The sequence below is a fragment of the Monodon monoceros genome, unplaced genomic scaffold, assembly GCF_005190385.1.
Source record: "Monodon monoceros isolate NGI ecotype Baffin Bay Population unplaced genomic scaffold, NGI_Narwhal_1 Super_Scaffold_21, whole genome shotgun sequence".
NCBI lineage: Eukaryota > Metazoa > Chordata > Mammalia > Artiodactyla > Monodontidae > Monodon > Monodon monoceros.
In genome coordinates this window covers 124,439,201-124,451,817 of record NW_021703778.1, presented here as the reverse complement: position 1 = coordinate 124,451,817, position 12,617 = coordinate 124,439,201, and the positions used below count along the sequence as shown (strand labels likewise).

General features: G+C 32.9%; 1 protein-coding gene across 1 annotated transcript in view; it reads left to right on the top strand.

The window, feature by feature from the left end:
• The window catches only part of SOS2 (SOS Ras/Rho guanine nucleotide exchange factor 2), a 99,706-nt gene that overhangs the window by 69,174 nt on the left and 17,915 nt on the right, over positions 1-12,617 (top strand). The window contains exons 13-16 of the mRNA XM_029236234.1: positions 3,324-3,427; positions 5,027-5,249; positions 8,539-8,658; positions 8,831-8,993. Of these exons, the coding sequence (XP_029092067.1) occupies positions 3,324-3,427; positions 5,027-5,249; positions 8,539-8,658; positions 8,831-8,993 (610 nt within the window). The remainder of the gene's footprint in view (positions 1-3,323; positions 3,428-5,026; positions 5,250-8,538; positions 8,659-8,830; positions 8,994-12,617) is intronic.

The following is a 12,617-nucleotide window of genomic DNA, read 5'->3' as shown; positions in this document are numbered from 1 at the left end:
TTTGTTTCAGTGTTCACAGAGCATTGAAAATTGGAAGCTCCTTTGATTAGGCTTATTTATAGTCCAAGTGAAAACCAAAGTATTATCTACCTTTTTCCATGGGAAAACTGAGATATCTTATTAATTGTATATGATCTAAATATTTTTTCCCTGTAAATGTTAAGTTTCCTTGATTAATATTAATGAATAAATTGACATTTTGAAACTGAGTATATTAACTGCTTATTTTTCAGGATGATTGCCACAAATAAATGCAGTTTTAGAGGAATGATAGTGCTCCCAACTATATGTCTGTCAGCCAAAACTTTTAATATGTCATTCTTTGCATAAGAAGATGAGATTATTTACCCCTGAACCATAAAGAAGTAATTAACTTTTTTCTACTGGCTGTGATGCATTTGTACTAATCCACACTCAAATTAAGCCCCTTGACATGAGGCACACATTTATGAGGTTGCTATATTAGAGCAGAATATAATATTAGACTCTCAGTCATATATGTTCTTTAAGTATTTATTTCTAAGCATTTTCTGTGTTCTCAGCCCTGTACTTGTAACTATAGTGAATACAGAAATAGCATAGAGGGACTTCCCTGGTGGTGCAGTGGTTAAGACTCCATGCTACCATCACAGGGGACACAGGTTCGATCCCTGGTTTGGGAACTAAGATCCTGCATGCTGCGCAGCACTGCCAAACAAAAAAACAGAGCATAGAATATCCTCTTTGCCACTGTGATATTACAGTTTTATTGGGGAAAAGGGATACATGAAACAGTTGTATATTATTCTACTTTAAATGTCAAGTGTTTAAGTGGCTTAGAAAGATACAGCCTCATAAAATTTCAGGAAAATTAGGGAAAGCATTTTGGAAGAGGTAAAATCTGAAATTGCTCCCAAAGGATATGTAGGATTTAGATAGATAGGCAGAAAGGTGATTGTTGGTATTCAGAGTCGTGAGAAATAGTATGAACAAATGCAGGAAGGCAGAAATGAGGGTAGTGTGCAGAGGAAATAGGTAAGGAAAATGACTCAAGAGGAATGAATTGTATTGCAGGTAGTAGTAGATGAGATTAACTACATGGAATGGGCGGAGTTGTCAGTGGCCTTGAAATCCATGCCAAGTTATTAAACTTGGCCTATGAGCATTAAAGGATTTTTAGCAATAATAGTAATTTTTATAATGATAGTAACTTTTTCCAACATTGTATTACAAAATTTTTACATAACGCAAAGGTGAAAGAATTTTACAGTGAACTGTACCACCTAGGACTCTACCACCTAGATCTACTGTTAGCAGTTTACTATCCTTACTTTATCACAGATCTATGGATTTATCATTCTTCTCTTGGTCCATTAATCATCCAATTTGGGGGACATATTTCAAAGTACATTTCTCTTTAAATACTTCAGTTTGTATATAATTAACAGTTCAGTATTTGTTTATTCTGTTGTTGTAAAATGTGTATATAATGAAACACACACATCTTAAGTGTACTTTGAATTTTTAACAAATACATCTCTATAATCCACACTCCTGTCAAGGTGTATAAGATGTTACTTTCACCCGGCAAAGTTCCCTAATGCCCATTCTAATCAATTTTTGTTCTCATTGCCCAAAGCAGCTTTCAATTTCCTATATAGATTACTTTTACCTGTTTTATACTTTCATGTAAATGGATTTGTGTATTATATACTCTTTTGTGTCTGACTTCTTTCACTCAACATGCTTTTGAGCATGTTGTTGCTTATATCAGTGTTTGTTCTATTTTATTGCTGAGGTGGTATTCTATTATATGAATATACCGCAATTTGTTTATTCACTTTCCCACTGAAGGACACCTGGGTTCTTTTCAGTTTTTGATTATTATGAGTAAAGCTGCTATGAAGTTTATAAGTCTTTCGTGAACATGTTTTTTCATATATCTTTTGTAAATAATTCAAAGTGGGAGCCTGGGTCATAGGGTAGGTGTGTGCTTAATTTTAAAAGAAACTGCCAAATCTTTTCCCAAAGTAATTGTACAATATTATACTCTCACCAACAATTTATGAGAGTTCCAGTTGTTCCTTATCCTTACCAGTATTTAGTGATGTCAGTGTTCATACCTTAGCCAAACAGGTGGGGTATAGTGATGATATCTCTTTATGATTTTAACTAATATTTTTTCAATGATGCAATGTTGAGAACTTTTTATTGTCTGTTATTGGCTATTCGTATTTATTTGGTCAAGACTCTATTAAAATCTTCTGCCTATTTTTTATTGAGTTGTCTTTTCATTATGGAGTTGTAGTAGTGTATTGAGTAGGATTGGACGCCAGTCTTTTGTCAGATAAATGTTTTACACATATTTTCTCCCCGTCTTTGCATTATCTTACTTTTCTTAATTTTGGTGAAATCTAGTGATGAGATTTTTTTTTCTTTTACATGATAATAATTTTTAAATTACATTGGATTCTGTAGAAACTAGGAAGTAGAAAGGATGGAAGCAGAGTTATTTGAAAACTAGTGTTAGCCTAGAAGCTATCAATTTTGTGATCATTTGAAATACTCGTTAAGCCACTGAGCCAACCAGGCACTTAAGGTTGTTTTATTACAGATACCATTAGTAATTTAAAATAGTTTCTTAGTCTGGGAAAAAAAACTATTGTCTGACAGTTGCTGGGGTCGCGGGCAGTGGGTGGGAAGATAAACTAGAAATATTCATTGAAATAATGAAGGAAAAATGCTAATGTAATTAATATACAGTATCTGTATCTTCGTGATGGAGAATGGAATGTTTTATTTGTATAGATTGCTTAAATTTCTATTACTTAAATCTCTGTAAGTAATTATTTTTCACATACTGTAAAACAAAATAGCTGTCAGAAATATTTTTGTCTTTTGAAATAAAAGAATGTGAACCTACCTGTAAATTACATAGAAATTTGATGATAGCACTTGAATTTAGAACCAAATACACTACATCTTAATTGGTTTTCCATTTTATATGGAAAATATAATTGAAGAACTTAAAAGTTGCTTTTGTATTGGACAGAGTATGAATTTTCTACATATAAATAAAGAAAAAGTACTTTTCCAGAACATAAATGGATAAGTATAGAAGCCACGATTTTTATGCTTATAAATTTTTTAAAGTATAATTTTTGAATAATAAACAGTTCATATTACTGAACCACTTAAGGTATTAGTTAAATAGAAATTAGAGACTCTTTTGAGTGTTATATTGGCCCTAGTATATAAAAGTATCACCACGGCATTAGAGAAGTGAAAGAAGTATAATTGAATGCTTGGGTTTCACTAAAATGTGTTTCTTTTCATTTTGTCAGGATCTTGAATGTGTTTCGGCACTGGGTTGAACACCATTTTTATGACTTTGAAAGAGACTTGGAGTTGCTTGAAAGACTAGAATCCTTCATTTCAAGTGTAAGAGGTATATTATTTGAAGATTTGATTGGATCTTCTGTCTCATGAGTTTTTTTTTTAATTTATGACCTTCAATTTAAGAAGCTAAACTATTTTTCATTTTTAAAAGGCAGAAATAACATTTGGAATAATTTTTATAGATTCTAAGGAGCTCACATGTGTTTAGAACCACCTGAAGTGTTAAAATCTTGCCTTTTGACGTTTTTTAGGAGAATCTTTTTTAAGAAGTCAGAAGTCCTCTTTAGTAAATTTAAGCCCTTTAATGTTATCTCATCTCATGGTTGCCATTCCTTTAAATAATTAAATGTTTGTGTAATTTAATTTGTTTTCTTCTCCTCCTTAATCTTATTCTTCAGTTTTGAATGGTTAACAGATTCTTAAATAATATTTACTTCCCCTGGAAAAGTTTTTGGTGTATTTTTGACACCTGAAAGATAGGAGTTTCCTACCTGAAGTTTCAGAACACAGCCCATGAAATGAAACTCTAGGTGGTGAATATTAAACAAATGTACATATCAAATGTATGCTGTTGAATCAAGAAAATTCATGTTTTCTCTGATAGTATAAGGCATTAATTAAGAATACCATAATTAAGTCTAGCTTCTTTCATATCCTGCTTGTTCTTCAAGGCAAATTTTACTTTAAATAGAGAATGTGATCCTTTGTTTCAGTTTTGAGATGTTTAAAACACATTTTTATCATGTGTGCTTTAAAATTGTTTATAGTACTAAGTTAATTTTTAACTTAATGTTCTTAATGAAGACACTAGAGTATATGTGATCTAAGACGCTTCGAAAATACACACACATATTAGAATAAAGCAAGTAAATGATTTTGTTTAAAGGCCTTTCCTATCCAAGTTATACCTCAAGATAACTAAATAGTTGATGAGGGAAAGTTTTTAAAGAAGCATTGCAACTAATAAGTGAAGAAGGAATGATAGAATGAGAATATTACCATTTCTCAACTCCCAGTAACATAGAAAGAGAGACATTATATGCCTCTTATCAGAAATAGTCTTGCAAGTATTCATGTCGAAAGTTTATCCTGGACCAGATCAAATCTGTATGTGTTGATTTACAGAAGATACAGGGACAGAGAAACATGGCAAATGATACCACAGAGATGGAATTGGCAAAATTCAGACTTGGGAAACTCCACAAGTGATTGAATTTCAACAAACAAATTGCAAGCAAAAATGAGAGATGAAAGGGGAACCTGTAGATGAAAGGAGACTTGACACATACTGACTCAATGCAATATGCAGATCTTGTTCAGATCCTATTTCATACAAACTAACTGTAATAAAACATGAGGCGATCAGGGAAATGTGAATACTAACTAGATATTTGATGATATTAAGAAGATATTGTCATTTTTATACGTGATAATGGTATTATGGTTATTTTAAAGTTTTTAACTTTTAGATAATACTTAAATATGAATGAAATTATATGATATCTTAGATTTGCTTTGAAATAACATCAGGAGTAGAGGGTGGACATGAGTGGGGTTTCATGAAGGTGCATGAAAGTTACAGATTATACGAAGATTTGCAGTTATATCTGTCAAGTAAAGGGCATTTTTGTTTGTGTTCTTTTTCTAGGGAAAGCTATGAAGAAATGGGTAGAGTCAATTGCTAAGATCATCAAGAGGAAGAAACAAGCTCAGGCAAATGGAATAAGCCATAATATTACCTTTGAAAGTCCACCTCCACCAATTGAATGGCATATCAGCAGACCAGGACAGTTTGAAACGTTTGATCTCATGACACTTCATCCAATAGAAATTGCACGTCAGCTGACACTTTTGGAATCTGATCTCTACAGGTAGACAATTAACATTAATTCGCTGCTCTGTTTTCAAGAACTTTGAACAGTTCCATCTATTTTCAGAACATTTTGAAAATTATTCATGTGTGCTTAAAAATACTTCATCTATTCTTGTGGGTTGGGAAGAAAGTTCATAGGACAGTTTTTAACTATAGTCTGTTCTGCAGGTGAAAGTCATAAATTATTGCTCTTCAGGCCTAGATTAGGTCCTAGCAATCCTTCACAAGAGGAGTGGCAGAGAGAAGACTAATGCAGTACAATAGCAACCACTTTATAGACAGTCACCCAGCTCCTATTCCTAATACTTTCTCATCTTGCTTTAGTTTGAGTTGGTTCCGTTAAGACAGTATGGATGCTAGGCTCTGGGCAGCTAAGTAAATAGAATATTGAGTGAGATAAGCTTTCTTCTTTTTTTTTTCAAATATGTAATCAAAAGGTTTTTTTCAATATGTAATCAAAATTTTAATGTGGGGCTTGACTGGGTTAGGTTTGCAAGGCAAATGAGTAACAAAATTCTTAGAAGAGTAAAGATTTCTTCACTTCTTTTAAGGAGTCTCAAATACTTTAGCTATTTGAAGTCAATATTCACTTTAAAGAAAAGTATATTTTTGAAATAGTGTGATGATGAACCATACTTAAAACTTCTGAGCCATTTTCTTTTGTTTATAAGGATCACTAGAAATATGCTTGACTATTTTTATCTGTATCCCATCATTTGTCTTTATATATAAAGCAGTTCCTGCCTCTGTATCCACACAGATCACCCATTTACAACCTAATCTTTTAGCTTCATGGCTTTATCACTTCCAATGCCATTCCTTACTCCAAATCAGACATTTCCTATGGTCATATTCTGAATCTTGTCATCACTCCAAATTTTATTCCAGAATTACTAACTCACACATCTCATACCTTCCTAACCACAGTTTTTTCTCTTTTCAACTTGCTTTATCAACTTATTTCTCTGTCATTTTTTTTAAAACCACTGTCCTTCCCAGTACATTAGCCTCTTTCTGTCCTATCTCCTACCTCATAATTTAAGCTTTCTTCTTTCATTTACAACCCAGGCTCCTGTGAAGAGTGGAGGCCTTGCAAAAAAAAAAAAAAACAAAAACAGAGTACAGGCCTTACAGGTAGTCGCCACCTGCCAGCCCCATCCAGAAAATAAACCCCTACCACTATCATTCCATCAAAAACTTTTCTGCATTCAGAAGCCGCTTTTTTAGTGTAAATGGAGAATGTGGGAAAGCACCAGATATAAAACTTTACCTTCTTTAGAATTGGGTTTCTGATTTGCCCTGACTGTGCTGTTCAGAATTTAGCACACCCATCAGAGTTTGTTACCATCTCATTCAGAGTGTCATGTTATATTTTAAGTAATTTGGAGTTCAGGTGGTTTTTGTTGATATTGTAGGATTTTTTTTGTAGGAAAACACAGTTTTTTAAATTGAAGTATAGTTGATACACAATATTATATTAGTTTCAGGTGTACAATATAGTGATTCAATATTTTTGTGGCTATTTTATTTAAAGTTACTATAAAATATTGGCTGTATTACCTGTGCTAAATACCTTTGTAGTTTATTTATTTTATACATAGTACTTTGTTACCTCTTAATTCCCTCCCCCTAATTTGCCCCTCCCCCTTCTCTCTCCCTACTGGTAACCACTAGTTTGTTCTCTATATCTGAGTCTGTTTGTTTGTTATATTCATTTGTTTGTTATATTTTTAGATTCCATATATAAGTGATAACATACAGTATTTGTCTTTCTTTGTCTGACTTCTTTCACTTAGCATAATATCCTCTAGGTTCATCCATGTTGTTGTAAATGGCAGAATTTCATTCTTTTTTATGGCTGAGTAATATTTGTGTGTGTGTGTGTGTGTGTGTATGTCTCACAAATTCTTTATCCGTTCACCTGTTGATGGGCACTTAAGTTGCTTCTTTACTGTGGGATTTGTGATAGGTGGGAATGAAGGGACTTATTCCTTAGATAAAGCAAATAGTACAGAATCAGGTTTTTCCTTATAGTGTCACATGAATGGACATCAGGAATAAGGGAGCACTTAGCTCTATGTGGACCTACTTTCAGAACATAGAAATACCTTTGTTAAGTGATATGTGTATTATGGAAGAAGGGTACCATATGTAAAATACTGACACTCTTTGTAAACTAATTTCTGGTGAAATAATAGAACCACTTAAGAAAACTTACTTCTGAGACTGTTCAGAGTACCCATTTACATTCAAATCTACTGAACTTTTTTATTATTATAATAGCCAAGTCTGTAGGACAGTGATGGCAATGCCAATGGTCAATTTTTTAAAAATTATGTAATCCTGAATCACTGTATACAGTGATTTAATCTGCTCTTCCATCTGATTTTTTATTAAGTATTTCAGGTATTAAAAAAATATAGAAGATAATACAATGCGGGTGCCTCAACAACAAAAGCATTACAAATAAAATTGAAACCCTTTGTGTAATTCTGTCTAATCCCATTTCTCTTCTTTCTTCCAAAGGATAACCACTATCTTGTATTTGATATTTACTATTCCTATGTATGTCTTTATAATTTATACACATACACACATTCATAAACAATATGTAGCATTATTTTGCACATTTTAAGGTTGCTTATACTGATATATCATTCCGTGACTTGTTTTTTACTTAAATTGATTCTAGCATTTGTTGCTGAGTATAGCTCTAGTCTGCTTATTTTAATTGCTATATTGTATTCCATTGTATGAATACTCCACAGTTTATCCAGTCTCTTGATGAGGAGCCTTTAGGGTGTTTGGGATTTTTCACTCTTGGAAACAATGCTTGACTGAACATTCTTAAAAATGTTTTCTTATAAACTGGTGTATCTAGAATGTATACCTAGGTGTACAATTGCTGGGTGATCTAGTATGTATATTTTCAGTATTATGAGATATTGCCAAATTATTTTACAAAAGTATCAAATTTTACTTGCACATCAGTGATGGAGAGTTCCCTTTTTATCCACATTTTTACCCATTTGGTATTACACTTCAGTTAGTGTGATAGGAATAAAATGGGATTTCCTTGTGGTTTAATGTTCTTTTCCCTGAGTAAGAGTTAAAGTATTTTTTCATGTTCATGGCTATTCAGTTCTGTTTCTCTGTGAATTACCTGCTTCTATGTTTGTTCCTTTATCTTTTAGACTTGTCTTTTTCTTATTAAGTTTTAGGAGACCTTTAAATAATTTTGATACTAATCCTTTGTAGGTTAAGTGCATTGATTTTTGCTTCCACAGGAAAGTTCAACCTTCTGAACTTGTAGGGAGTGTATGGACCAAAGAAGATAAAGAAATAAATTCTCCAAATTTATTAAAAATGATTCGCCACACCACAAACCTCACTCTCTGGTTTGAAAAGTAAGTTTTTATTTACTTTGTCTTACTACTTCTTAATATTATACTTCTATAATATTAAGTCATATATAAGCAAAAATTGTGGCTGAAAATATATTCTTTTCTATGTGGAACAAGGAACTTGCTTTCTAAGCCATGATTTTCTGTTTTCTTTTTTTTTTTTTTTTTTGGTTAGGTGCATTGTGGAAGCAGAAAATTTTGAGGAACGGGTGGCAGTACTAAGTAGAATTATAGAAATTCTGCAAGTTTTTCAAGATTTGAATAATTTCAATGGTGTATTAGAGATCGTCAGTGCAGTAAATTCAGTATCAGTCTATAGACTAGATCATACCTTTGAGGTAAGTTTTAGGCTTAAATAGTTTATCCTTTTGGGGGGAGATAAAATTAATGTGAAAGAGATTCCTTCTACCACTGATCTTTTTGAATAAATCCTTTATAAATCCATCTTACTCCTTAAACACAGTGATATCACAATATTAGAAAATACATCAGTATAAGTGAGCCTAGAATTCATCAAAGAATATGAATTTTGGGGCTTCCCTGGTGGCGCAGTGGTTGCGAGTCCGCCTGCCGATGCAGGGGACACGGGTTCGTGCCCCGGTCCGGGAAGATCCCACATGCCGCGGAGTGGCTGGGCCCGTGAGCCATGGCCGCTGAGCCCGCACGTCCAGAGCCTGTGCTCCGCAAGGGGAGAGGCCGCGGCAGTGAGAGGCCCGTGTACCGCAAAAAAAAAAAAAAAGAATATGAATTTTGTGACTGTTTAATATGCTTACCTAAATGTAACGAAGTTCCAAATGGATTTTTTCAGTGGTACATTGTCTCAAATAAATGACAAAGAATTTTAAATATAAATGTACAAATTACTTTAATCACCTGTAGTATATAGTCAAAGAAAGAGTAACATAGAGAAAATGCTTTCTAGAACTTAGTTTTTTTTTAATTATAAAATTGTGTATGTTTAGTGTTTATCATTGAAAATTCAGAAGATATAGAAAGTATAGAAAAGTTAGAGACTCAGCCACGCAAATATATTTGCCTTTGGGAATGTGAACTTTTACAATGTTACTAGAAAGTAATCTGGCAGTATATGTTAAAATACAGATACTTTTGGACCCAGAAATAAAAGCAGTGGACTATAAAGTTAAGGTACAAAGATCTAGTTTCTGCAGCAGTAATTGTAGTCGCAGAAAACTAGAAACAACCTGTGTCCATCAGTAGGAGAATGATTGAGTATGTTATCCTATACCTATGGCGTAGAATATTGGTTAGCTACAGAAAAAAAGTGAATAGAATCTGTGTATATTGTCTTGGAAGAATAGTTGTGACATTTAGGGGAAAATCCATTAAAAAATCTTTAGAAAAATTAATATGATTTCATTTTGATGGAACAAAACAGAACAAACTGTAAACGTGTGAGCTGCACAAGCATTGAGAAGAGTGTGGAAGGATACATACTCTTCTTTTCACATTGGTTCTTACCATGGGTTGTGATTAGAGGGGAATGGAGGGTTAGACTGATTTCATGTGTGTGTTTTTCTGTTTGGGTGTTTGCATGTTATTGATTTGTATGGACTTATTTATATTAAAGATATTAATAGTCAAATATTGCCAAATCTATCTAATGGACTAATAATTTCAGTTCTCATTTTGAAAACTCTGAAGGAGTGTATTCATTTTGAGACGTTAAGCTTTAGTTTCTTAAAGTGTTGAATATTTATATTCAACAATATTTATAAAAATAGGTATATGGTATAAAGAATGAAAATACAAAGAATACCTGTTTACCTGGCATCCAGTTTAAGAACCCCTCCCAGTCCATCTCCTTCCTTGCCCCTTCAGAGCCAGCTACTATGCTGAATCTTGTGCTTATCATTCTCTTGCTTTTTTCTATAGTTTTACTATTTGTATCTCTAAACAGTGTTGTTTCATTTTGCATGTTTCTTAATTATATATGAATATAATTCTTCTAAGACTTCTTTTACTCAACATATTATATTCCTAAAATTCATCCATATTGTTTCTTTTAACTATAGTTCATTCTTTTTTTATAGCTGTAACATATTAAAGAAATAACTTTACCAAAATTTATTTCTTTATTTGCTTATTTATTTATTTGTTAGTTAGCTAATGGTCATTTGGATTGTTTCTAGTGTGGCACTATTATCAGTAATATTGCCATAAACATTTTCTGCATCTATCCTGGTGCTTACATGCACAAATTTCTCTTAAGTTGTATACCTAGGAGTAGAATTATTGGATGATAGAATAGATAAAATAGATAATGCCCAATTGTTTTCTCAAGTATTAATCATACCAGTTTATACTCCCACCAGAAGCTTGAGTTCTGGTTGTTCCACATGCTCGCTAACACTTGATATTGTCAGTTCTCTTTATTTTTCTAGTCTTGTGGTGTGGGTTTATAATTCCCTAATTTCTAATGAGTTTGAACCTCTTTTAAGATGTTTTATTGGCTCTTTGTATTGTGGGAATTTTTTACTTTTTTGGTTGAGTTTTTCTAATGAATTTGTATGAGTTCTCTCATATACTGGATTTTAATCCTTTGTCAGTTATGTGTGTTGTAAATATCTTTTTCCAGATTGAAGCTTCTATTTTCACCATTTTTTATGATGTCTTTTGCTGAACAAAAATTCTTAATATCACATTTACTTATTTTTTCCTTTGTAATTTGTGCTTTTTGGTGTCTTGTTTAATAGATCCTCCTCTGTTACCTTAATGTTTTATCTTTCTCATTAAGTCCTTAATCCAGCTGGAAATGAGTTTTGAGTATGGAATCTAATTTCCATTTGGCTAGCCAGTTGATCTCACACATTTATTCAAAGTCCATTCTTTCTCCTTTGATCTGTAGTGTCAGCTGTATCGTAAGTTGAGTATCCATAAATGTGTGGGCCTGTTTTTGGTCCCTCTATCCTGTTCTTTTGATGTATTTGATTATTACTGTGCTAGTGCCACATGTTTAAATTACTGTAATTTTATACTAGTTCTTGATACAGTGTAATAGGGCAAGTCCCCACCAACCATTCTTTTTCAAGAGTGACTTACTCTTTTTTTTTTTTTTTTTAGTTCTCTGACCAGGGATTGAACCTGGGCCCTGGCAGTGAAAGCGCCGAGTCGTAACCACTGGCCTGCCAGGAAATTCCCAAGAGTGACTTACTCTTGACCCCTTGCTATTATATAAATTTTAGAATCATTTTAAGTTTAATTATTTTAAAGTTTGGGGTTTTGGTAAGAATTATACTGGTTCTATAAATCAGTTATGAAGAACTGACATTTTTACAATAATGAATCTTCCCAACTATGAACATGGTGTATCTCTCCATTTATTTATTTATTTAATACAGTTTATGGTTTTCTTGATGAAGATCTCACATCTGTTTTGTTAGATTTATATTAGAATATTTTAATAATCTTGTTTTCTTTGTTGATGATATCTAGAAATGCAGTTGATTTTTGCCTGTTGGTTTTATATCATATCCAGCAATATTGCTACATTCTCTCATTAACATTCTATTTGTAGATTTATTTCATGTCTTCACAGACAATCATTTCTTCTGTGAATACTGACAGTTTTTCATTTCAATCCCTAGTCTTTTATTTATTTTTCTTGTCCATTCTAGTTAGGACTTCTGTATAGTACTGAATAAAAGTTACAATGCAGTCACCTTTGCTTTTTCCTTAAGTTAAAGGAAATGAGTTGAGGGACTTCCCTGGCAGTCCAGTAGTTGGGACTTCGCCTTCCAGTGTGCGGGGGGTGAGTGAGTGGTCCCTGGTTGGGGAGCTGGGGTCCCGCATGCCTCACAGCCAAAGGGCTGGGGCGTGGAACGGAAGCAGTGTTGTAGCAAATTCGGTGAAGACTTTGAAGGTGGTCCACATCAAAAAAAATCTTTAAAAAAAAAAAAAAAAGGAAATGAGTTGAATCGTTTTCCATCAAGTATAATGTTTGC